Here is a 26,688-nt window from a genome sequence, read left to right on the forward strand (position 1 = left end):
CTGAAGTAACTGGTTGGTAAAGCAAATGTAATGGATGCTAAACTAAATGTAATAGATGCTAAAGCAAATGTAATGGATGCTAAACTGAATGTAATGAATGCTAAAGTAAACGTAATGGATGCTAAACTGAAGTAACTGGATGCTAAAGTAAATGTAATGGATGCTAAACTTAAGTAACTGGATGCTAAACTGAATGTAATGGATGCTAAAGTAAATGTAATGGATGCTAAACTGAATAATGAATGCTAAAGTAAATGTAATGGATGCTAAAGTAAATGTAATGGATGCTAAACTAAATGTAATGGATGCTAAACTTAAGTAACTGGATGCTAAACTGAATGTAATGAATGCTAAAGTAAACGTAATGGATGCTAAAGTAAATGTAATGGATGCTAAACTGACGCCATTTTTTATTGATCTGTAGCGTGCGCTCATTAGCTGTATAAGAGAAGAAGAAACTTTCAATATTTCTAATAAATAGTTTGAAGGTCTAAAGTGTCTAGTTGCATTAATATTCCATAAAATAGTAACTAAGTATAACTACTTTTTTTATAAACACTTTCCATCCCTGTGTCAGAGAAACTTCCGGAACCATTAACAGTTAGCTAGATGTGTGGGCGGGAACGGAGGCACGTGACGGAGACAGTTTAGAGCAGACGGATCTGCATGTACACACGTTGACTTTCCTCATTTATTTAAATAGAAAGTAGTCGGATTGAAGGTTTGGACATCACTGGAGCTAAGGTACGTCCAGTTATCGAAACGAAAGTATAAAACTAAAAATATGACCATCATATCCATCCGCTTGTCTGGTCCTAACTAACTAGCGCACGCTTCTTTACAGCATACAGCTAACTAATCATTTTATCGCTAGCCCTCGAAGAGCTAATTAAACGCATATATTTCGGCCACGTTTTCTTTACATTTTTAGTTTAGCACCAGCTGACTTAAATATGTTATCTAATGAGGCTTTGGCTTAAATAAAGTCTTATGGTTAACCTGTATACCGTGCAAGAGGTGCTCATTTAATTCCATGGCTTCAGTGAGTGTGCCAAAGTCGCCTCACTTTTATTCGTCTAAACTTTTTTGTCAAATGAAACGTTTAAGACTCTGAAAGACTCAAGAAAGGTTTCAAAGTCATATTCTCTAGGCTTTTGCAGACGGCCGACTGAGGTAGCTAAAGAATTAGCATTAAAGCTTCAAACATATACACTGCATTGCCAAAAGTTTTGGGACGTCCGTTCACATCATTGAATTCAGGTGTTGGGCTTCTCCCTTTAGTTCCAGTGAAAGAAACTCTTAATGCTTCAGCTTCATACCAAGACTTTCTGGACAATTTCATGCTTCCAACTTTGTGGGAACAGTTTGGGGATGACCCCTTCCTGTTCCAACATGACTGCACACCAGTGTACAAAGCAAGGTCCATAAAGACATGGATGAGAGACTCTGGTGTGGAGGAACTTGACCGGCCTGCACAGAGTCCTGACCTCAACCCCATAGAACACCTTTGGGATGAATTAGAGCGGAGACTGTGAGCCAGGCCTTCTCATCCAACATCAGTGCCTGACTTTCTAGAACAGGGGTAGGCAAGTTCGGTCCTAGAGAGCCGCGGTCCTGCAGATTTCAGCTCCAACCCTAATCAAACACGCCTGAACAAGCTAATCAAGGTCTTCAGGATTACTAAGGCTACAGGCAGGTAAGTTTTTTTTTTTCAGCAGGACTGCGGCTCTCTAGGACCAAACTTGCCTACCCCTGTTCTAGAGGAATGGTCAAAAATTCCCATAAACACACTCCTAAACCTTGTGGAAATCCTTCCCAGAAGAGTTGAAGCTGTTATAGCTGCCAACTCCATATTACATTCATGTGCATGTAAAGGCAGACATCCCAGTTTTGGCCTGGCTCCCAGTCTCCGCTCTAATTCATCCCAAAGGTGTTCTATCGGGAATGAGGTCAGGACTCTGTGAAGTTCCTCCACACCAATCTCAATCATCCATGTATTTATGGACCTTGCTTTGTGCACTGGTGTGCAGTCATGTTGGAACAGGAAGGGGTCATCCCCAAACTGTTCCAACAAAGTTGGGAACATGAAATTGTCCAAAATATCTTGGTATGCTGAAGCATTAAAGGTTCCTTTCACTGGAACTAAGGGGCTGAGCCCAACACATGATTCAGAGGGGTGTCCCAAAACTTTTGCCAATATAGTGTATCAGCTTTTGGAGGAGTATTTTGTATAAGAAATTACCTACTGGAGTCATGGTTTAGGTAATCGGGCTATAATGGCTGTAAATTTCTGTTCTGTTTTTCAGGTTTGGAAATGGAAGTTGAAGAAATGTTAGAACTGGCAATAGTCAAGGTACGGTTTTAACACTAATTGTACAGGCAGAATATTCTAAATGCAGTATGATATTTAGCAGCAGTTTATCCTTCTTTCTACAGTACCACTACATTATAGTATTTCTCTTATCCATGCAAAGTAAAACTGACAGTTGTACAAATAGCTAGGCCTATCTACCTTACAGGTTCACTTTGTAGCTATACAGTTACTGACCATAGCCCATATACTACTATGAACTGTCAATCCCCCATTTCCATCAGTAGAAGCAAACTACCACAGGAGCACTGCTGAGCAGATATTATTATAGAGATTATTCGGCTCACAAACCAGCAGTGGAATTGAGACGGTCAGTAGTGGTCTTATGCCGGTACAGATGCACTTGTGTGGGTTGCTTGATTAAATTGGCATGTGTGTATCTAAACTAGGTGTTTCTAAATAAATGGTGTCTGATTGTATTTTCTCAGGGGTGTATATAGAGAACTTGTTCTTTTCTTTGTCAGGTTGAGGATCCAGGATGTATTTGGGGGCAAACTGTGAAAGGACGTGGTCTGAAGGAGAGTTCTGAAGACTACAAGAACCTGCAGGTTAAAATGAATCTCTTCTATCACAGCGTCAACCTGGATGTGCAGAAAGTAAAGCTATCGTCATTGGAGAAGGGACAGGTATAATGGACACTAATGATCACTGCATACATTTAGATACAAATACTACATTTGATATACACTTATATTGCCAAAAGTTTTGGGACACCCCTCCAAATCATTGAATTCAGGGGTTGGGCTCGGCCCCTTAGTTCCAGTGAAAGGAACTCTTAATGCTTCAGCATACCAAGACATTTTTGGACAATTTCATGCTCCCAACTTTGTGGGAACAGTTTGGGGATGACCCCTTCCTGTTCCAACATGACTGCACACCAGTGACCACAGCAAGGTCCATAAAGACATGGATGAGTGAGTTTGGTGTGGAGGAACTTGACTGGCCTGCGCAGAGTCCTGACCTCAACCCGATAGAACACCTTTGGGATGAATTAGAGCGGAGACTGTGAGCCAGGCCAAAACTGGGACATCTGACTTTACATGCACATGAATGTAATATGGAGTAGACCTGCTCTTTGCAGCTATAACCGCTTTAACTCCTCTTCGCTTTCCACAAGGTTTAGGAGTGTGTTTATGGGAATTTTTGACCATTCCTCTAGAAGTGCATTTGTGAGGTCAGGCACTGATGTTGGATGAGAAGGTCTGGCTCTCAGTCTCCGCTCTAATTCATCCCAAAGGTGTTCTATCGGGTTGAGGTCAGGACTCTGTGAAGTTCCTCCACACCAAACTCACTCATCCATGTCTTTATGGACCTTGCTTTGTGCACTGGTGTGCAGTCATGTTGGAACAGGAAGGGGTCATCCCCAAACTGTTCCCACAAAGTTGGGAGCATGATATTGTCCAAAATGTCTTGGTATCCTGAAGCATTAAAAGTTCCTTTTTACTGGAACTAGTGGGCCAAACCCAACCCCTGAAAATCAACTTCTGAATTCAATGATTTGCAGGGGTGTCCCAAAACCTTTGGCAATATAGTGTATGTTCAGATTTGCTGTGTTTAGCAGCTTGTCTGCTTTAATGACTGAAATCAGTCTTTGTGTGTCTGTCACGCTAGGTGTGTGTAGTGTTTTGGCCAGTGATGAAGAGCTGGTGTAGGGCCAAAGTGGAGTCTCTATTCCTGAGATCAGGGAGGAGTCAGGCAACTTGCTTCTTAGTTGACCATGGAGAGCGTGTCGTGGTCAGCATAGACGAGTATGTAGAAACTTTTCCAGGCTTTTATCTGTGATGTGTGCAGTAAGTAACCGAACACATTAGAGTTGTTTTAAGCTCATTAAACAAACTTGCAGTTTATATTACTTTAAAGAAATCATGAACAATATTTTATGGATGTCTAAAAAAGAAAATTTTCAAATAAGTAGCTGCATTGCTGGATTCTTGTTTGATCAGATGTTTGATATTTAATAACATCAGCCATTTTTCCTGCAGCGTTAGGGCTCCTCTTGATAAGTTCCTGCTACTGCCTTTCCGCGTGTTGAGGTTCAAATTAGCTCGGATTCACCCAGTGAAACTCCAAGTGCACATCTACAGTGAGACAGCCGAGCTAGTGTAAGATATCACAGTGACCAGAAAGCTTTTAATTTTTACTGTAGATTCAGTCTGTTTATTATTGAGTCAGCATTGATTTTCTTCTCTTTGGTGCCTGCTACAGTCCATCTCCACAGTGGGACAGCTCTGCTACAAAATACCTCCACAATCTTGTACAAGGTCAGAATTCATTTAGCATGTTTACATACGCTTGTTCTAGTCTAGTGTTGATGTAGGAATTGTAATCCTCTTGTTCCATCGTTGCAGCATCTACATTGGTTGAGGTCGTTCTTTGTGGAACACATGATGATTGCACTGCTGTCGAGCTGTACCTGACCATCAGAAACGTGAAGGTAATTTTGAGAATGTGTGTGGGCATTCAGCTGCAGCGGATAACGTCTAGATTCATATCTAAAATGTTTGCTAACCCAAATTTTTATGTCAGCCATTACTGCTTAAGAAATGAGTCCAGTAGTCTTGTTTGTAATGTCTTTGGTTTGATGTAAGTCAAGGTGTGAAGGTCCCTAGATCCCTGAAGGTGTGTTGTGGTATCTGGCACCAAGTTGTTAGCAGCAGATCCTTTACATGCACATGAATTTAATATGGAGTTGCCCCGCCTTTTGTAGCTATAACAGCTTCACCATCTCTTCTGGGAAGGCTTTCCACAAGGTTTAGAAAAAAGTCCTGAACCCGTCAAAGCGTCCCTGAATGGTCCATAGATTCCTGAAGGTTTGCTGTGGTATCTGGCACCAAGATGTTAGTAGGTTGCAGGACTTAAAGGATACTTACAGTGCTTAATGGACTTAGAGGACTTTTGATAGATACTGACCACTGCAGACCAGGAACACCCCACAAGAGCTGCAGTTTTGGAAATGCTCTGATCTAGTGGTCTAGCCATCACAATTTGGCCCTTGTCAAACTCACTCAAATCCTTACCCACTAACAGAAGCCATGATGATGAGAGAATCATAATGTTATGACTGATCTGTGTATAAAATCATAATAATATAAATCATCGCCATTCTTTAGATATTTAGTCATGTTTAAACAAGCGTTTCGTTCTTTACACTTTACTTTTACTTTTTGTGTTGCAGATCTGTGTAAATGATGATTTGGTGGTGAAGAAGTTTGCCTGTTTCTCAAGCGAGAAGTCTCTACGGGATCAGAATGGGTTTGTTGACCGCTCCCCTGTTAGCCTGGCCTGGGATATTTTCAGCTGTCCTCAACATATTCTCAAAATGAATGGCTGCTGTACATTGCGCTCTGCTCCTTCGCACTTTCTAACCAGGAAGAACAAGAGAGACGATTTCATGCCACGTAAGTTTTATTTTCCAGGTCAGACTATTCATTATTCCTGGTGTAGTTGTTTGTGTGTTTCATGGCTGTCTAACTTTCTTGTTTCGAAATAGATCATGAGGCATCTGTAGTGAAGTCAGTTGTTCCCAATGGAGCAGTGTCTGCTGTAAGTTCTTTGGCTTTGACTATACAACCAGGCATAGAATGGTAAGCAGTGTGTCTCAGTAGTTTGTGGCAGTCTGATATCTTCTGCTCTTTTTTTAGCAAGAAAATGAGATGTCTGATGGACAAGACGTATTTGACAAAAATGCCATCCCCGAGAGAACTGAGGAAGGGAAAGTAAAGATTGGGTGAGTGCTTGACACTTCTATTCTGCAGCTGTTTTTTGTTATTTATTAATACTGATTAGGTTTATATTTTACATTTATTAGTTATATGTTTAAGCACCAGCTTTGCTTTGTGAGGTGGTAGTTAAAGGGTAGAATTGGAGCTGTACTCATTACCTGTCTATGTACATTTCCCAGAACTGATGATGGCCAGCAGAGTTCATATACATTTGTTATGTAGGTCACTAAGAAATCTCACACATTTCACATCATCTCTGTTACATAGAGAGTTAGAGATGGACATAGAAACTTCAGAGGATGATCAGAGTCAGAGATAAATGATTATAATAATTTGCTTGAGTATTTCAGAGCAAGCTCGGTCAACTTAAATCAAGGTCATGTAGGGTGATTGTAGCAGAAGCTGTGTAGATCAAATTCCCAGTGGTCAAGCCTTCACTCAGCATACCATACTTAAACATGTACACTGATAGTCATGTCAGTAATGAATACACTAATCTCAACAACATTGTGGTCCAGTAAGCATGGTGTAGTGAGACAACTTTGTACTGAAGAAAAAACAAGCCCTCAATCCCTGTGAGGTCAATGACATCCAGCACCCTGGTTTAAGACCGGGGCCAATTACTGTAACGTGTTGTCTACAATATGTTGTCTAGGTAGTGACAAAATGCCAAGTACATATGGCCATTAGCAGGCAAGAGTTGGTCATTATTCATAGAAATCATAGAGTAATGATGATTTGCTTCAGCGCAGTGGTGATGTCTCAGCCGGCATGCATGTGGAACAGCTTCAGAAGGTTGGTATGATACGTCCTCAGCTCACAGGTTATTAGAAGTTTGGTGTGCTCAGCTTGACGTCGTTCCTGGGTTTGTCTCACAGGCGACAGTATTGTCTGGTTTTTAAGAGGCAAGAACAGAACAATGTACATCAATGATTTTAGGGTTCTACTCACTGTGGATTTTTTTTGCTAATTAGTGTGTGTGTGTGTGTGTGTGTTATTACAGTTATTAGGCATTGTTATCTTTGTTTGGTTTCCCTGCTGTCATCCACCGTCCCTCTTTCCTTTATATTAGTTAGAGAGATTCAAGACCAAACTGTAGAAATCTTCTTTCATGTCGATATCAAGTGTGTATGTGCGTCCTTCACGCTACTCGGCGGCCATCTTTCCCTTTCTATCACTGGGCTCTACACATCAGGAGAGAGGAAGTAGTAGACGAAGGGTGTAGGAAAGCTTTACTCTGTTTATCCTGTGGTTCTTTGTCACTGTATTCTCTCAGAGCATTCTTACTGGTGTTCTCACTTTTCCTTCCTGAGGTGGCAGTAAAATGTTAGTCAGAAATATGTCAATGTATAATCAACAGAACCTGATAGGTATCCTCTTATTCTCATTGTCTAGTTATTTCTTCTTATCACCATGCCCACAGATTGTGTGGGAAATCATGCAGGGCCTCCCAACCACAAAATATTTTTTAAATATATATGTTTTACTATAAGAAACTATGAATCTCCCAGAAGTCTAAAAAAAAATGCAGACAAACATCTCTCTGAGCAGATTTTATGGAATAGCTTTCACAGTGCCATTTCAGTGACCTGTTTGTGTGAGTACTTAGTCCAGCTCCATCAAACGTTTTCCAGAATTTGTTTAAAATTGATGTGTTCATAAATATTGGAACATATGACTGACATGTTTCTTGTTGCCCAGGTGTGCGCTATTAGATTACTGGCTATAGATCTATTAGATTACACTTTCTAGCCCTGAATGTCTACTCCTGGTTTCAGCCCTGGGTTTTGCCTGTGTAGACTTTTATTTGTTGTTAATAAGGATAAACCAACATGGAGACCACAGAGCTATCTATGGGAGGAAGGCAAGTCATTTTAAAGCAGAGAAAGCTGATGACATGCTCTCCATTGTGAGAGCTATGGTGAAAAAAACCCAAAACATCAGTCAGTAACATCATTCACCTCTACCAGAGTGACGGAAAAGCCAAAATTTGAAGAAAGAAAGAATCTGCTTTTTCATCTCAAGCCCAAATAACTTTTGGTTTATAGCACAAACAAAAGAACTGGCCTTGCCGTTTCAATACTGTCAGCTGTACACTGTAAGGCTGTATATGGGTGTTCAACCTCTCTCTCTCTCTCTTTCTACACACACACACCTGAACAACTTGCTTGTCACTTGGTTTCCCTCGCTCGTGGGAGGATCCAGCCTCTCTCACACAATACCTCTTTTTCACATTAAAGGTTTATTCCATTTCTCCACACAGTATATATATATATATATATAGATTTAGTGCCTCATTCATTTCGGCAGATGTCAAGCTAAGAAAATGTCTACGTCGCTATATTAACTTGAATACATTCACGAAACCATTCATTTTTCAGGGACTTTCAAGAATCCTGTTTAGAGTGTACTGATCGCACCCTTGCAGAGCAGTTGGCTGAAAACCTTAACTTGTTCAGGTAAGGTGATGTATTTTTAGTCACATGTTCAATAATGTTTGTTTGGCCTGGATACCTGACTCATGGAGGTGTCTCTCCTTTAAAACAGATTTCTGAAGTTTTTGAACCCATTCTCAAATTTGAACTTGAGTACCAAAGTAAGACTTTCACATTTATGCCTTGTGCCCAAGATTAAAACTCTGTGTAGTAATTGTTTGGTCGATGTTGCTGTTTTCAATGGTGTTTACACCGATCAGGCGTAACATTATGAGCACTGACAGGTGAAGTGAATAACACTGATTCATCATCATGGCCCCTGTTAGTGGGTGGGATATATTAGGCAGAAAGTGAACATTTTGTCAAAGTTGATGTTAGAAGTAGGAAAAATGGACAAGCGTAAGGATTTGAGCGAGTTTGACGAAGGGACAAATTGTGATGGCTAGACCACTGGATCAGAGCATCTCCAAAACTGCAGCCTTTGTGGGGTGTTCCCGGTCTGCAGTGGTCAGTATTTGTCAAAAGAAAAGTGGTCCAAGGAAGGAACAGTGGTGAACCGGTGACAGGGTCATGGACGGCCAAGGCTCACTGATGCACATGGGAAGCGAAGGCTGACCCGTGTGATCCGATCTAACAGACGAGCTACTGTTGCTCAAATTGCTGAAGAAGTTAATGCTGGTTCTGATAGAAAGGTGTCAGAATACACAGTGCAGGATGGGTCAGGGTTTTTTTGGCAGCAAGAGGTGGACCAGCACAATATTAGGCAGGTGGTCATAATGTTACGCCTGGTCAGTGGATACTAATATTCAAATAGCTTCACTTTATAAACATGGTATTATTAGAAGACTGTGGATGTCTTCTAACCCTAACCCCCCGCATTGCAGAAAGAACCAGCTCTCACTCAAGAGACAGCAATTGCCAAAGAGCAGTTTGCCTGTGCCAGGTGGGTCATTTCTTCTCATTAAATTATTCACCTGGCTGATTTTATAAAGAAATATCTTGGTTTTGCTTCCAAGTATGAATTTCTGTGCAGATTGCTACAGTTGCTGAACCCTGATCCAATAAATCCAGACTCAGAGTCTCTTGAGGATAATGTAAGTGTTGGAGAATGTGTTTGTGTGTTATCCTTTTTGTCTCTTTGAATCGCTTACATAAGGTTTTAAGAATCCACCTTCTGAATCCTAAGAAAGAGATGTAGATGTAGGCATGGGGAATTCTCCAGCAGTAAGCACATAGTAGATAGCTGTTTTTTGATCATTAGTAATGGGTAACTGATGATTATTGGTATTCTCTGTAATGTCCTGCTGTGAATGAAATCTGTTTTGTGTGTGTGTCAGATTACATGCTGTGAAACCAGCAATAGTGGAGTTTTGGTGCACTCAGCTGTCGCTATCAACCCCTGTAGAACCCTGACCCGGGCTCCAATCACCGAGCATTTCCATAAAGTAATCACCATCCTGCTGGCTTCTGGGTCTCTTTCTGGAATTCTAAATATTGATTTACATCAAAATATCTTGTTGACTGGCTAGCTTAAAGTGAAGGGCTATAATTAATTACATTTTAATTATTGATTTTTTTTTCCATCAAACTAGTAAGAAAATGTGTATTAAGCATGGATTTGTGTGTGTGTGTGTGGGGTTAGCTCCTGTTGAGAAGAAAGTATACAGGACCAGGCCTGGCCGAGAGTTACTGCTGGCCCTCTGTGGCACGAGGTTGTGACACGGTGCTGATATGCCACAGTGGAGACAGTCCTCTCTCCTACATCCCACCATTGCTGGCTCAGCTGCAGATGGCCTCTTTGTTCAGTGCCCTCACTGTGTACACAGGGGTGAGAGACCGACACAAGAAGACTGTTAAACCAGTCTCTAATCTCTGGGCCTTACCATCTGTCCTCCAATATGCCCCAATAATCTTCTTTATTTCTACTCAGATGTTAAAATCCAAGTTTTGTCAAGATGTTGGTTAAATAGTCCTAATCCTTACGTTTTTGGAGTATTGGTCAGTATTGATGGATTTGCATAGATGTTCTAGATATTTTTTAATCTTTCTCTTTTTCACTTTTCAGCCCATAGCAGTGATTGTTTGTCCAGGTTGGGAAAAGGTAGAGTCAGTGCTGGAGCTATTAGAGGAGGATCAGGCAGCCGTGAATCTTCACCCCGCCTTTGTACTGGTTGGAATAGGCAAGAACGAGGCCGAACAAACCAAGATTCCGAACAACTGTAAGCCACCTTGCTGGTTTTAACTTTAACACATAATGAAAGTGCCACTGAGCCAAACTATGCTGTGTGTTGTGAATTAGGTCAGTTGCTGGTTACCACCCCTTTTAGCCTGGCCAGGTTGCTGGAAGTGCAGTACTTCTACTTTCATAGGCTCTGTCATCTGATTTTGGATGAGGCTCATAAGCTCTTCTCAAACGCTCCTGAACAGGTGAGAAGGGCAAAAACAAAACAGATGAACGCTTTCTCGAATAAAGATGGTTAAGAAAAATGAATTCTTTCCCCTCTTCTCTTTATTTGAAGATGACTGCCATTTTACAACATTACCAGAAAGTGGTCTCCAGAGAGGAGAGAAGCATGTGTGCGCAGCAGCTTATTGCTGTAGGCAGTCAGTGGTGTCAGGAGCTGGTGACTGTGATCCAGAATCACATGGTTAACCCCTGTATCATTATCACAGTGCCAGAAGAGGCAGCGTTATACGGTGGGGTTCAACAGGTTAGTGACAGCTTGCGCTGTATAAGAGCACAGAAAAGCAAAACATCTGTATTCTATCGTTTTTTTTTCTTTTTTCTTTGTTTTAAATGTGGATATTAATGCATGTTATAGACTTTTTGTCCTTAATAACAAACTGTTTGCAAAACAAAAATCACCATCCCCACGGTGGTGAAGCATGGAGTGGGGCAGCTTTTTCTCTTGGAACTGGGGCTTTAGTCAGGGTAGGAGGAAAAATGAACAACAAACACCAGTCAATTTGGGCACAAAACCTTAAGGCTTCTGCTAAACCACTGAATGGGTAAAGCCAAAATCTAGTCGAAAGACTTCCAAGTATAGTGAACAGCAAGGGGGACTATATCTGGACTGGGATGTCTAAATCTGGACCACGTATGGGTATGATGGTTAGGTGTCTATATACCTTTCACTATATAGTGTATTACTATAGTAAACTATTATATCAGATCATATGTGCACTGAAAATCAGAAAATCTATACAGGGTATTGGTCATGCAGCGGTGGGTGGGTGAGGTGCTAAATGTGCAGCAAATGTCCTCCTTTTAAATTGGCCCGTTGGATAAATTGTGTAAATTCTGTGTAAAAAAAAAAATATATATATATATATATATAATTATGAATATCTGCAGTAGCTTCAGTTTTTTTTATCTTTGCTTTTGTGTAAACCTTCCATATTTTTAGTGTGTGTTGTTTTAATTCCTGTTTGATGTCTCCAGACAACACTGATGTGTCTGGACTGTAATAAGACCTCTGTGCTGCTCAGCTCTTTGGACTTCAGCCCCTCTGTTCCGCAGAAAACCCTTCTCATCACAAACTCGGCAGAGGAGGTCGAGCATGTGTACAAGGTGCAAAAAAAAAAAATATTACCCAACGCCCAATATACTGTTGTGCTCTCCTACGTGCATCATTCGGTTTATTAGAATTGAACCCATGTGCGTTTTTACCCCTTGTTGTGATGTGTGAGCATGTAAGAATGCAGCAATGCACCACAAAAAAAAAATCAGTCTGAGACTCTGAGTGAGGGCTTTTCCTATCAGTGTATAAGGAATGAACAGTGAGTCAATAATACAGGGAGATTTCAAATGGATGGGAATGTCTCCTGGAAAAGTGCACTTTAAGGCCCTTCAAACCATGCCACTAGTATGGCATAGGGCTGTGATTTGCATTTCAGCATGACACATTTATGAAAGCAAAGTCCAGTGCAACAAGCAATTAGATTAATTTCTAATGCAATTAGCGAAGATTTCTATTTAAAAAAGCAGTACCCTATTGAATGTTTTCACTCGAGGTAAAGCACTGCAGAGAAGGTTTTGCTTTTGGATGTGACATGCTGAGCTCGTCACTAATTAAAAGCACTAATGGGTCTGTGTATTGTATGTAGTTTTTTCCTTTAGTGTGGTTGCTTTTGTATGTGGCGCAGAATTTTCTTCAATAGTTTTGACCCATGTATGATTTTAGACTGGCTATAAAGTGGTGCAACAGAGAAAACCATGTTGTGTGATATGGGAAACCTAGCTAGTGGATGGGAATTGGCGTATTACCCAATTCTATGGGAAAATCCAAAAGCATACATTTCTCTCCGATTCAAATGAGCTTACAGGTGTGAAGAACACTGGTTTACTTGCAAAATAATATCCAGTAGTATTGTTTTTGATAGCCTTTCCTTAACACCTATACCCTGTCACAATAATGTCCAAGAGTTTCCAGCTCTAACAGTCTGTTATGTATTGCTTTATATCAGGCTATCAGCAACACGGCAGCATTCTCTCTCAAAGTTCACGAGGGCCTAACCTATCAGTTTGATGCTGTGATTAAGCAGTGGAGGAAAGACATTGGTCCAGGCACACACGTTATCTTGGGTATGTGTACAAATTAAAATGTGTTGTTTGATGTATAATTTATATTGCAAGACTCTCTTTGCATTTGATCCCCAGTGACCACCAATGATTGCTTAAAGGCCCTGGGTATCAGGGATGCCACGTGTGTGGTGCATTATGGTTTCCCTAGCTCCCCTAAACTGTTTGGGAACCGGATGTTCTGCATGGTTGAGAACTTTCGGAATCTGGCCTGTAAGGTATTAATCAAGTAATCTTTAATGCTTTGACAGAAGGCTTGATATTAGAGAACTGATGACATGTCTTGTATTTTTGTGTTGATAAATAACTTGGTAAAAAAAAAAAGTTAAGGGAACTCTTAAATCACATATTAGATCTCGAACAAGATATTCAAGTTGAAAATCTTATACTTGTATACGCTGTATAATTTTGTTGAGAACAAAATGATGTGACAATGGTCAATGGAAGTCAATATCATCAACCCACTGAGGTCTGGATTTAAAGTCATTCCGAAAATCAAAGTAAAGACTGATCCAACTTGTGTCATGGCAACTCATAATATAAGTATAAGTAGTGTGTATGACCCCCATGTGTCTGTATGCACTCCTGACAACGTCTGAGCACGCTCCTGATAAGATGGTGGGTGGTGTCTTGGGTGATCCCCTCTCAGTCCTGGATCAGGGCATCAGTGAGCTCCTGGACAGTCTGTGCTGCTGCTTGGTGGCTTTGAATGCTTTGATACATGACATACCAGAGGTTCTCGATTGGATGGTCTGGGGAACAGGAGGGCCGGTATTTGGCATCAGTGCCTTCATAATCTAGAAACAGCCACATGAGGCTGGAGTCATGCACCAGGAGGAACCCAAGGCCCACTGCACCAGCTGAAGGTCTGCTCTGTACTGTTGGTTAGCGCATGAGGTATATGTGACTCTCCAAGGATATTCCTTCTAAGACCATCACTGACCCACCTCTAAACCAGTCATTCTGGATAATGTTGCAGGCAGCATAACATTCCCCATGGCATCTCCAGACTCTTTCATGTATGTAGGTCACACATGCTTATTGTGACCCTACAAAGAAAGGGGCACCAATGGTGGACCTGTCAATTCTGGTATTCTCTGGCAAATGCCATTCGAGTTACATGATGGGCCCTCATTCGATCCTCATGGAGGCTGTTTCTTATAGTGTGGTCAGAAACATGCACACCAGTAGACTAATGGAGGTCATTTTGTAGGGCTCTGGTAGTGTCCCTCCTGTTTCCCCTCTGAGATACAGGTCCTGCTGCAGGGTTGTTGTCCTTCTACAGCCCTGTCTAGCGCTCCTCATGTAAAGACTTGTCTCCTGTTATCTTTTTCCTGCTCTTGAAACTGTGCTGGGAGACACACCAAACCTCCTTATGATAGCATGTACTGATGTGCCATCCTGAAGGAGCTGGACTACCTGTGCGAGCTGATTGGGTTGAAGGTACCAGGACCGTAACAAAACACAAAACTAGAGGCCAATCAGTCAGGAAGAATAGAGAGTGAGCAATTTTCTGTTGCCACCGCCTCCAAAACCATTCCCTTTTTGGGGGGTTGTCTTGCTGTTGCCTCTCCAGTGCACCTGTTGTCATGTTCATTTGCACCAAAGCAGGTGAAGCTGATCACTTAGCTCCACAGACTGATGTCCTGAAGTTTAACTGACTTGATTTACTGTGATTAAGTGTTCCCTTCATTTTTTAAGCAGTGTATCTATCTGCAATTCAGCCTGTGTGAATGTGTATGAAGATTATTTTTGTGTGCATGTGTGTAGTCTGTGATTGGTCAGAATCACTCTGAGGGCTCCTCTCCTGCGGTGCGTTCCGTGCTGTTGCTGTCAGAGCAGAATTCTCGTCATGTGTCCGGCGTGCTGCGCTACCTGAAGCGTACAGACACTCCAGTGCTACCAGAGCTCCTGCAGTTTGCACAGGGAGTCCAGCAGGTCAAGGAACATTTGAAAGCTGTCCAGGATCTCTGCAGCTATCTGAAGAGCCTGGGCTTCTGCAGGTCTTTAAACTACAATTCCATTCAATTAAATTGATAATTTAATGTCAGTTTAAATTAAGGTGTAATTTGGAGAGCTAAAACAGTAGCTGTGTTCGATAAACTCGCAGAAGTTGTATTGGAAGCTTTGCTGATTTCCAGAAATCATTGCTTGAAATGAGCAAAATTACGTGCCATATTTGCCTATAGAGCGAAATGATGTAAGCAAGGTCAGGAAATAGGCTTGGTAATCTTTTATAGTTTTACAATATTCTCATAATAAGAAATATTAGACCAGTTTCCTGATATTTAGAATATGACCAGGACATTTTGCACTGCAGGAGATTAACTTCAGAAGAACAGATATTCTCTCCTAATTCCAGGTAGTTTTGTGAATGTCACAATATTGTCTGTTGTTATACACCGATCAGCCATAACATTATGATCACTGACAGGTGAAGTGAATAAGACTGATGATCTCCCCATCATGGCACCTGTTAGTGGGTGGGATATATTAAGCAGAAAGTGAACATTTTGTCCTCAAAGTTGATGTGTTAGAAGCAGGAAAAATGGACAAGCGTAAGGATTTGAGCGAGTTTGACGAAGGACCAAATGGTGATGGCTAGACCACTGGATCAGAGCATCTCCAAAACTGCAGCTCTTGTGGGGTGTTCCTGGTCTGCAGTGGTCAGTATCTATCAAAAGTGGTCCAAGGAAGGAACAGTGGTGAACCGGCGACAGGGTCATGGACGGTCAAGCCTCAGTGATGCACGTGGGGATCGAAGGCTGACCCGTGTGATCCGATCCAACACACGAGCTACTGTTGCTCAGACTGCTGAAGTTGTTAATGATGGGTCAGGGCTGTTTTGGCAGCAAAAGGGGGACCAACGCAATATTAGACAGGTTGACATTATGCCTGATCAGTATATGTTTCTTTTTGGCATCTAGGGACAGCACAGATTGCCCAGACAGACACTCAATCAACAAAATTCTTGATTGTCCCCAGCACCCAGACTCTGGGACTATTTTGGTGAGTTTCCTACTCGCTTTAAGTGGGTTTGTTCTCTGGTTAAAATATATAGTGTAAAGAGAACCTCGATCACATTTTATTTCTAATCAGTCAGGTCTACTAGCATGATGGAGTACTAAAATATTTTTATGTCGATTTACCCTAAAGGTGTTGCCTCTTTACATCAAGACTGCAAACGTGTTCTATGGACGTATTTTGGAGCAGAAAGAGAACAGTTATGAGAAACTTGCTGCTGAGATGAAGTCATACTATGCGAAAGAGAGGCTTTGTGCAAAAGACGTGTTGGAGGGAGGGTTTTATGGAGTGCAGGAGGAGGGTGTACATCATAGGTAAGTAGAGATCTGTTTTGAAATGGAAGGTAGTCTTTAAATGGTCCCTACTATGTTGCACTTTTCCATTAGACATTCTTCTCAACGCAAGGGACTCGGGGCCTCCAGTTGGCTGTGGAACCACAGTTCTTGGACCTATAATTGTTTTATCAGGCTCTTGGCATGGCATTTGAGCAGAGCAAACATGTTTTTCACCTGTATTAGCAGCCCCAGTGAGTTACTGCATCCAGATGCAATCTGATAGATTGCTGTCTTGTAGGATCTCTGTATGCTACGTGTCTGGTTATAAGCACTGTTTATTTAAAAAGCTAGGTGCAAATATATAAAGCTAGTTAAGTATGGTGCTATGAAAACTAATGTCAAATATTAGAATTCCAGTCATCCTACACCCGCGGGCTGTCATCTGACAGTACAGATTTATCAATAACAAAATTAGACCTGATGGCAGGAGACAAAAGAATTGAGCATTATACTCTGCATTCCTCTGGAGCAAAAGAAAGTAGGACATGCCCTTATTCTCTTCTCTGCACAAAATAAAAAGGTTTTCATGCAGGTCTTTACAAAAGTATTGCTCATTGTGTTGTACACACGAATGCTTAAATTAATCATAATTATAGCGGATGAACTGTTTGTGCCAGGGTGTGTGTGACCAAAGTGCCAGATAAGGGAGACCAAGTGTTCAGCAGTGTCACAGCTCGATTTGTGGATGAAGGACGTATACAGGAAGTGAAGTCACATCAGCTGCTGCACCTTCCCTCGGAGTTTCAAAGCTTGCCGGGTCAGGCTGTCGAAATCATTTTGTGCAGAGTCAAACCCATTGATGGAGAGATGGACTGGAATCCAAAGGTGAACTTATTATAATCGTACACACTTTCACTAGAAATGGAATGAATTATTGGAATTACCACTGGATTTAATAACCTGAACGAGTTAATAAACGTGTTGGTGTTTGACAGATTAAATATTGAGATATAATTGTCAAAAATATTAAACACACCTTTACTTACTTTGAATATCAGCTCATTATTTAAGCCTGTAGTCCCACTGTAGCAGCTCTCTGGTGTCTGTTGAATGAGAGAACACACTGAGATGCAATTCTTTCCTCACTTTATATAAATGTTTATGCACCACAAATAATAATACTTGAATTGTGATTAGTGTTTGAATACCTACCCATACATCCCTCTGATCTACTGCTTATCCAGTCTAAACCATTTTCTTGCCGAGTTAAATCATCTTAAAATGATTACAATAGTTGATTTTAACCTATGAAGATACCTGTGAGGAAATCCTAAACAGGTGGATTTAGTTTTGATTTAGTCTGTATTGCTGACAGGTTACCAGAGCTATCAGTCAGAAAATCAAAGGAAAAATACATCATGCCAAGGTGGTGATGTGCCTGGGCAACACTGTGTGGGTTGATCCAATGGTAAGATTTAATATCTATTACATTTTTGTAAGAAATGTTATGAGATTTTTTTGTACTTATTTTTAGTTAAAAAAATGTTTTTGTGCTTCTTTACCTTGTCACCAGGTACGCATGAAACGCATGCCAGGTCTGAAGATCTTGATAAACGAGTATAATGTCCATGCAGAAATTGTGGCCACTGGAATGGGCACCACAAACCCTCAGCATCTAGAGCTACTGAAATCACTGTGCCAGGGAGAGGAGGCCTCTACTGTAGCGGAGCTCAGAGAGAGTAATGGGTAATTCATTAGCTTTGTACACTTCCAGATTCTGTTTCTGTCTCTCTGATTAGGTGTGATCTGTATCCATGTAACCAGGGTTAAATACAAGTTACACACACACACACACACAGGTGTACAAATGGTGAGTTTGAATCCTTATAATGCCATACTCATCCATAACTGGTAGCCAAGGGAGCAAAACAAGTGGAAGGCATGTCATGCTCACTCGTTCCTCTCACAGTTACATTATTCATTTAATAAAACAAATGTCTGGATGTATTCCTAATGTCCCGCAAGTGCAGCAGTCTTTACTCCCTTTTCTACATGTCCACTGATTTGTAACTATGCCACTGTGATAGCCGTGAGATAGCTATCTAGCACAAACGTGTCTTACCGAAATGTGTTGTGGAAGAAACATATTCTTATTGGGAGATATTTCTCCCAATTTTCCATTCATTAGTTTGGATATCTGTAATAATGAGAAAGCTAATAGCCATGGAGAATGAGGGCTGATGCACACATCCTCCAAAACGGGTAAAGCCACCTGATCGTTTTGATGTGCTTTTCATTCCTACCCCACAGGGCGTCTGAACGAATGAAAGCACTACCTGCTCATGAGAGCCCTTCATCCTACCCAGAGAGCACTAGCCTGTTCTGCCCTCTTAGACTCCTGGCCATGAACGTCTGTGGCATTGTTTGGATTCAAACTTGCAATTCCTCTGTCTGTTTAGAGCCTACATTGTCTTACGTTTCATATAACTAAAAGCTTTTATGTTCTTGATTCTGTAATTGGTCTAATCAGATGTGAGAGCGAGGTGGTGTCTCTGGAACAGAGAGTTCAGGCTTCTGTGGAAGGGCCGGTCAGTCAGGTGAAGGCTGGAATCAGCAGTGCTGAGTGTACAGATGCTGAAGCTTGTGAACCCTTACAGAACCTTCAAAACACAGACCAGATCACTGAAACTAATAGTGGACAAAGTAAAGTCTCTTTGGAAGCCTGGCTAGATGTTGAGCACATGGTTAAGTGAGTGGAGTACCTACCTACCTACTAACTGTGACTAGCTATGTTCATATGCAGTATATAATAAGTCATACGTCTTTTATTTTTCCTTCAGGACATGTCAGGTTTACGTTTATATTTTGCTCATTTTGTAAAAGTATACTTAATCTATTCCCATTTCTGTGCTCATTTAGATCTGATGACCTAGAATGTTCACCTCAGAAGTGGACTCCTGCTCTTTCTAACAGCTCAGGTGAAGGCAAGTCTATTTAAATGTGAATACTCGAAGTTGTATCATGATAATTATGTTGTAGATCATTACCAGTCATGAATGATGATCATGAATTTCTTCATTGTTAAAAAATTAACAGATGACCATCAGATCAAAGATGAGGTCACTTTCTCACAGAATATTGCTGTACCAAAAAGGTATTTCATGACTGACATTTTAAAATTTATTAGCTCTTAAAGATAAATACCCGTATTTTGTGTTTATCATGTTTTTCGTCCCCCTTTCTGCATGTTTTAGTTTTCACCCACAGATTAAATGGTTTCAGGACGAACGGTCAGTCACTCTTACAATAAAACTTGCCAACCCCATGATGCAGAAGTGTGAATTTTTCTCTGACAGAGTCATTTACAGGTCAGTGTGCACCTTAAATGCTACCCTGGTATTTGTTTTGTGTTGACTGGTTAACAACTGTAGCCTAATTTAGTAATAATCTAGTTATATTAATTATTTATTAGGGTTTTTTTCCTTTCTAGTGCGTATGTAAACACCTGCCGTTACTGTGCCGATCTGGAGCTGCACAGTCACATCAGCCCAGAGCAATGCTCATGGAAAATGCAGTGCAATGAACCAGTAATCAAATTGGTGAAGAAAGAGAAAGGAGAGTGGAAGTCACTGCTTCAATACAAGGTAAGGTTTTTTTTAATCTATACCAGTGTTGATTATTTTTTACAGCATGTGCTTTGTGATAGAATGCTGTATGTAATGTTCAGTTGAAAAAGTTTTTTTGAGTCTGTAAGGGAAGGGGGGAAAAAAATAAAATTATATAGCAGTGTATGTAGGAGTCCAAAGCACCTGAAAAGAGCAGAATATGGAGAGAAATTCAGAGGAGGAGTTGAAGTCGGTGTTGTTCATCCAGCACATTACAACTGTGGTCAAAGAAAAGACTTAAAAAAAAAAAAAAAAGTATTACTTGTAATCATAAGATTTTTCATGGTATGGAGGGGATAAAAAATACTTACCTGTTGCTGTGATGAATTGAACTGACTTAAAAGCCAGCTTTCATCCAACAAACATCATACTGGTCTATATACACTGGTCAGGCATAACATAACTGAGCAGTGACCGGTGAAGTGAATAAGACTGATGATCTCCTCATCATGACACCTGTTAGTGGGTGGGATATATTAGGCAGCAAGTGAACATTTTGTCCTCAAAGTTGATGTGTTAGAAGCAGGAAAAATGGACAAGCGTAAGGATTTGAGCGAGTTTGACGAAGGGCCAAATTGTGATGGCTAGACCACTGGATCAGAGCATCTCCAAAACTGCAGCTCTTGTGGGGTGTTCCCGGTCTGCAGTGGTCAGTATCTATCAAAAGTGGTCCAAGGAAGGAACAGTGGTGAACCGGCGACAGGCTCATGGGTGGCCAAGGCTCACTGATGCACGTGGGGAGCGAAGGCCGGTCCGTGTGATTCGATCCAACAGACGAGCTACTGTTGCTGAAGAAGTTAATGCAGGTTCTGATAGAAAGGTGTCAGAATACACAGTGCATTGCAGTTTGTTGCGTATGGGTTGCATAGCTGCAGACCAGTCAGGGTGCCCATGCTGACCCCTGTGCACCACTGAAAGCAGCAGCAACGGGCATGTGAGCATCAGAACTGGACCACGGAGCAATGAAAGAAGGTGGCCTTGTCTGAAGAATCACATTTTCTTTTACGTCACGTGGATGGCCTGGTGCGTGTGCGTCGCTTACCTGGGGAACACATAGCACCAGGATGCTCTATGGGAAGAAGGCAAGCCGGCGGAGGCAGTGTCATGCTTTGGGCAATGTTCTGCTGGGAAACCTTGAGTCCTGCCATCCATGTGGATGTTACTATGACACGTACCACCTACCTAAGCATTGTTGCAGACCATGTACACCCTTTCATGGAAACTCTATTGCTTGATGGCTGTGGCCTCTTTCAGCAGGATAATGCACCGTGCCACAAGGCAAAATGGTTCAGGAATTGTTTTGAGGACCACAACAAGTTTGAGATGTTGACTTGGCCTCCAAATTCCCCAGATCTCAATCCAATTGAGCATCTGTGGGACGTGCTGGACAAACAAGTCAGATCCATGGAGGCCCCACCTCGCAACTTAGAGGACTTAAAGGATTTGCTGCTAACATCTTGGTGCCAGATACCACAGCACACCTGCAGGGATCTAGTGAAGTTGTGCCTCGATGGGTCAAAGCTGTTTTGGTAGCAAAAGGGGGACCAACACAATACTAGGCAGACAGTCATAATGTTATGGCTGATCAGTGTATATCTGTTGCCTCCTAAGGGCCTCATATGTTCACTCTTCCAGTCGTATCAAATTTGCTTGAACTCAGTTTAAGGGTCTCTTTTGCACATACCAGTCCTCTTTTTAAATTATACATCTAGCCTTACTTATTCCTTAACACTGATTTGGGTTGATTGGCTGTATTTTTATCTTCATGTTTCATATTTTGTGTACAGTCATACAGACGATGTACATAAAAACCTTTTGCCTCTCCAGTAAATGCTGGAATGTAGAGTGGTTTCTAAACTGGGATGCTTAATGCAAAAAAAAGTGTTTGAGGTCAGACATTTGTCTTTAACTTTCTTCTTAATCAATTTTTCCTATTATTACTTCTCAGCAGAGTGCTTTTGTAAGCTATGATTTCGACCACATTGAAGATGAAGAAATTTCTCCCTCAAATGGTATGTTTTAGTGTTGCATACAGTTACAGTATTAATATATATTTATAATATATATACAGCACATATGGGGAGTAGTCAGGTGAATATGATATTTGCAAAGTCTTTCAGAAATCTGTCAAATAACTTTGGACATGTTTTTTCAAATATAAAGATTTTTAAGCTGGGTCGTCGTTATGGTTCTGTCTTAATAAATAAGTAAATAATTTCTTAGGTATTATAGTTCACGTGTCAGATCCTCTGCTGTAAAGTCCGCAGCGTAATGTGGAGAAGTCGGGGTTCCTGTTTGGGGTCCCACAGCCGATCAGAAGTTTAGCACAGGTTTTTACACCAAATGCCCTTCCTGACACACCCTCCCATTTTATCCAGGCTTGGGACCGGCACTGAGAGTTAACTCTTCAGTGGCTGGGTTTTGATGCAGCGATAATAAATTAGCCAGATAGATCTTGAACCATGATTTACCAATTTTTTACCTGACTTTACCCCAAATATCAATATACATGTAAAATAGGTTGATGTTGATGTTATTATTAATATTATTATTCCCATCTCCAGGATGTTGGTTATTGGGGAACACAGGAGAAGTGGGCTGCTACAGGATTTCAGAGAGCGAGAGCGACTGAACAGACGGAAAATCAGTTATATCAAAAGTCTACACCCCCTGTTGGAAAAAATGAAAATAAGAGAGTTGTCATTCTACCTTTTAATATGGTGCAGCAACCAACAAAATGCATGTGCACAACAGATAGACACTTTATAGGGGGAAATGACAAGGGGGAAGTGTGTACACACAGTTCCCTCTGAAAGTTTTGAAACAGAAAGGTCAAGTCTATTGCTTTTGCTATACATCGAAGACATTTGGGTTTGAGATCAACATGAGATGATAGATCAGATCTTTCACCTTGTGTGCAGAATCTTTTTCAGCACTTGGGTTGAGGTTAATCTTGGTTTCAGAGCTGTTGTGGCCCATCTCTGTATTTCTTTGTAAAATTCTAATCAGGCCTTTGGATCCTTACTGCTGATGTAATGTTAAAAAAAAAAAAAAAAGTAACCAAGATGAATCATGTCAGAACTTTTTCCATGGAATATGTTAAACGCCATCATTAAATAGAGACATTGGAGCACTACAATGACGTCACCAGGAACACTGTGAATGCAGAAAGATTTACGGCAACGTTATGGAACTACAGGGATATCGGACAAGTACTGATTATTCTCTGTATGTGACAGCAGTCTCTCACATGTCTGGGATCTAGGGTAGGTTGGCTAGAGGGAATCCTTTCTCACAAAAATCAGCCGAGCTGAACTAGATCACCCCAGACCATGTGGCAAAATGGGTTACGCTCTGGAGACCAATTCCAAAAGATATGTTTAGTGCAAAGAATTAGCTTCACACTTCAGGTTGCTTTTCTTTAGCCAGAACTGGGGCTCTTATTAAAGTGAATGGGGATTCATGAACGGCTACAAATACCAGACGATATAATATATTAACATATATTAATGTAATTAACTAAAATATTTTGCATGAAAAAACAAGAAAATATTTACCCAAAAAGAATGACTGGTGTAATAAAACCACAGGGTACTTCAACAAAGGTATTAGTTTAGTTTAGTTTATGCAATTCAATTCACTTTGTCATTGTTATAAATAAGAGTATAAACAACAACGAGATATCATATGCCAACAAGGAGAGCTCCTGGCTGCTGCGTCTATGCGCGCCGACATGTTGGAAGCAAGCAGGTTGTTGTAACTTTTTTTCCTAAGTTTTCTATTTTTCTGGTTGGTTTTTCCTTTCATTTTTATATGCTGTAATTTCATATTGATGATGGAAAAAGTTGACTTGACTTCTCTTGGTTTGGTTTTTTACGTCACAAAAACCTGCCATTTTCACAGACTTTTTAGAGCCATCGTATATCGCTTGAAATGAAAGCTGAAATTCTGATCCATCCTCTCAAATCGATTGATTCCTTTGCTTCATTTGGATTTGTACTTTGGGTTACTGTCATGCTGAAAGGTTTCCTCTATCTTGACCAAAGCCTAAGACTTAGCTGTAAGGAAGCAGCCCTACAGCATGACGCGACCACCACCATGCTTCTCTCTGGATTTGACATAATGAGAAGACTGGCTACATGATTTAAATACATTATATTATACTATATTATACACTATACACTATATCTCCTTCTGTACTTTATTGCGTTTTAGGACTCCCCTCCAAATCATTGAATTCAGGTGGTGTTTTTCAGAGGATGGGCTCGGTTCCAGTAAAAGGAACTCTTGATGCTTCAGCTTCATACCAAGACATTCTGGATAATTCCCAAGTTTGTGGGAACAGTTCTTTCCTGTTCCAACATTCCTCCACATCAAACTCATTCATCCATGTCTTTATGGACCTTGCTTTGTACGCTGGTGTGCAGTCATGTTGGAACAGGAAGGGGTCATCCCCAAACTGTTCCCACAAAGTTGGGAGCATGAAATTGTCCAGAATGTCTTGGTTCGCTCCCCATGTGTATGTTCCTTCCTTGGACCACTTTTGATAGATACTGACCACTGCAGACCGGGAACACCCCACAAGAGCTGCAGTTTTGGAGATGCTCTGATCCAGTGGTCTAGCCATCACAATTTGGCTCTTTGTCAAACTCGCTCAAATCCTTACGCTTGTCCATTTTTCTTGCTTCTAACACATCAACTTTGAGGACAAAATGTTCACTTGCTGCCTAATATATCCCACCCACTAACAGGTGCCATGATGAGGAGATCATCAGGGTTATTCACTTCACCCGTCAGTGGTCATAATGTTATGCTGATCTGTGTACACAAACGGTCAGATAATGGCTTTATCGTATAGATTGAAGCAGACTTGTTGAACAAATGTTGCCTTAGTTATTAGAGTTATAATTGTGCTCAGGGTTGCCACATCAGTTCCTCTTGGTGGTGTAGAGAGGTACAGACGACGAATTCTAGTGGTTGATGTTTTATGTGGAGATGTCATGCGTTGATTAATACTTTGGGTTAGATGCCTGTGGGTTAAAGGAAAATAGCTGAGTTTGTAGCCCAGAAGAGTGTGTAATGTTCTGTTTTCAGTCATACTTGAGTTCCTGGTAAAAAATTATTTACTGACATTCTCCTCTCCTTAGTTATTACACATAAAGCTTCCCTGCTGCTCTTATTTCATAGTCCTTCAACTGTTAGAAGAATAAACTGAAATTATATTAAACAGTTTAATCAATTATGATTACTCCACTGTAATAAAATTAGAAAAGCTATACATCCCCCTGGCTATGCTTCATAGACTCCTTGTGGCAGATACATGGAGCTAGAGTCTAAAGATTATTTAATACACTGTAATAGATTCTCTTTATTTGATATATTCGGGTATTATCTATCCATATTTTATGTCTATGGAATTTGTTTTTGTTTTTTTACATGGTTGGAAATTACAGGTCAGATCACTGGTCATGTTATTTTGTGCCGAGAGCCAGATGTTGAGAATGTTAAAAATAAATGACCTGTTGTGTTTACCTTTGGGGATCACTGCACAAGAAATCACAGAATTGTTGCACCACTTTTCATATGCTTGCTTCTTTCTGACAGAACGTTTATTAATGTTTCACTTTCTTTGTAAAAAAAAAAAAAAAAAAAAAATTAACGGGCTTTTTGTTCTGCTTCGTTTTTGTTCTGTTTCAGCTGTGTATCTTTTGGAAAGCTGTGTGTTTCTTTAATACGAAGCCATGGTGCAAGAGAGAAATGCTACATGAGAAATTCCTGTTTATTCTTTGTAATCTAATTGTGTGTAAAATAAACTTATAGACAGCTTTTTTTATGTATTCTTTTGGTTAAACATAGTTTATTCATTCATTACTCTCAAAGTTTTGTGTTAACTGTCTCTACATTTTCACATCCTAGTTCCCTCACACACTCTCTCTCTCTCTCTCTCTCTCTCTCTCTCTCTCTCCTCACACACGCACTCCCTCCATTTCTCTCTCTGTCTGTCCTCACTCTCACTCTTTCTCTCCCCCTCTCTCTCTCTCTCTCTCTCTCTCTCTCCTCACACACGCACTCCCTCCATTTCTCTCTGTCTGTCCTCACTCTCACTCTTTCTCTCCCCCCCTCCTCTCTCGCTCTCTCCTCACACACGCACTCCCTCCATTTCTCTCTCTGTCTGTCCTCACTCTCACTCTTCCCCCCCCCCCTCTCTCTCTCTCTCCTCACACACGCACTCCCTCCATTTCTCTCTCTGTCTGTCCTCATTCTCACTCTCCCCCCCCCCTCTCTCTCTCTCACCCCCCGGGTGTATGTAACTCTTATTCAGGTTTCATCAGCTTGTTGGTAATGTGACAGACGATACTGGTATTCACAGACAGGCCATGAACTGCTCCCTCCCTCTGTCTGTGACAGTATGGGCCATATCCCATTCGAAATCAAATTAACCATCAAAATATCTCTGATTAAAAACAAACAAACAAACAAAAAAAAAAAAACAAGAGACGTTTGGGATCCGAAAGAGTCGACTCTTCTCGGTGAACCGAGTTCATGTACATGGCTCACTGTGAGACTGAAGCTGGACTGTTTACTGAAGGACCCCGAGTTCACGGCCGTATTGG

At 41.0% G+C, this 26,688-nt stretch overlaps 1 protein-coding gene across 1 annotated transcript; it reads left to right on the top strand.

The window, feature by feature from the left end:
- The first annotated feature begins 641 nt into the window (after positions 1-641).
- tdrd12 (tudor domain containing 12) lies at positions 642-25,870 on the top strand. The gene is made up of 35 exons (XM_058407631.1): positions 642-744; positions 2,307-2,353; positions 2,836-2,997; positions 3,983-4,119; positions 4,354-4,473; positions 4,577-4,632; positions 4,720-4,805; positions 5,547-5,769; positions 5,862-5,914; positions 6,013-6,098; positions 8,475-8,552; positions 8,641-8,689; positions 9,413-9,471; positions 9,562-9,622; positions 9,866-9,973; positions 10,171-10,356; positions 10,594-10,747; positions 10,828-10,955; positions 11,048-11,239; positions 11,971-12,099; positions 12,996-13,113; positions 13,189-13,328; positions 14,881-15,113; positions 16,038-16,119; positions 16,267-16,448; positions 17,087-17,294; positions 17,785-17,877; positions 17,983-18,155; positions 18,940-19,158; positions 19,329-19,393; positions 19,506-19,563; positions 19,664-19,777; positions 19,900-20,053; positions 22,023-22,086; positions 22,639-25,870. The coding sequence occupies exons 2-35, from the start codon at positions 2,315-2,317 to the stop codon at positions 22,704-22,706; spliced, it is 4,077 nt and encodes a 1,358-aa protein (XP_058263614.1). The 5' UTR covers positions 642-744; positions 2,307-2,314; the 3' UTR covers positions 22,707-25,870.
- Positions 25,871-26,688: the final 818 nt, after the last annotated feature.

This window comes from Hemibagrus wyckioides, linkage group LG14 (genome assembly GCF_019097595.1).
Source record: "Hemibagrus wyckioides isolate EC202008001 linkage group LG14, SWU_Hwy_1.0, whole genome shotgun sequence".
Classification (NCBI taxonomy): Eukaryota; Metazoa; Chordata; class Actinopteri; order Siluriformes; family Bagridae; genus Hemibagrus; species Hemibagrus wyckioides.

Excerpts from the sequence above, each read along its gene's own strand:
- tdrd12 (XM_058407631.1), top strand. The coding sequence starts at position 2,315 with ATGGAAGTTGAAGAAATGTTAGAACTGGCAATAGTCAAG. Across the intron at positions 4,120-4,353 it reads GTCGTGGTCAGCATAGACGA|CGTTAGGGCTCCTCTTGATA; the intron begins GTATGTAGAAAC and ends TTTTTCCTGCAG. Across the intron at positions 13,329-14,880 it reads TTCGGAATCTGGCCTGTAAG|TCTGTGATTGGTCAGAATCA; the intron begins GTATTAATCAAG and ends GCATGTGTGTAG.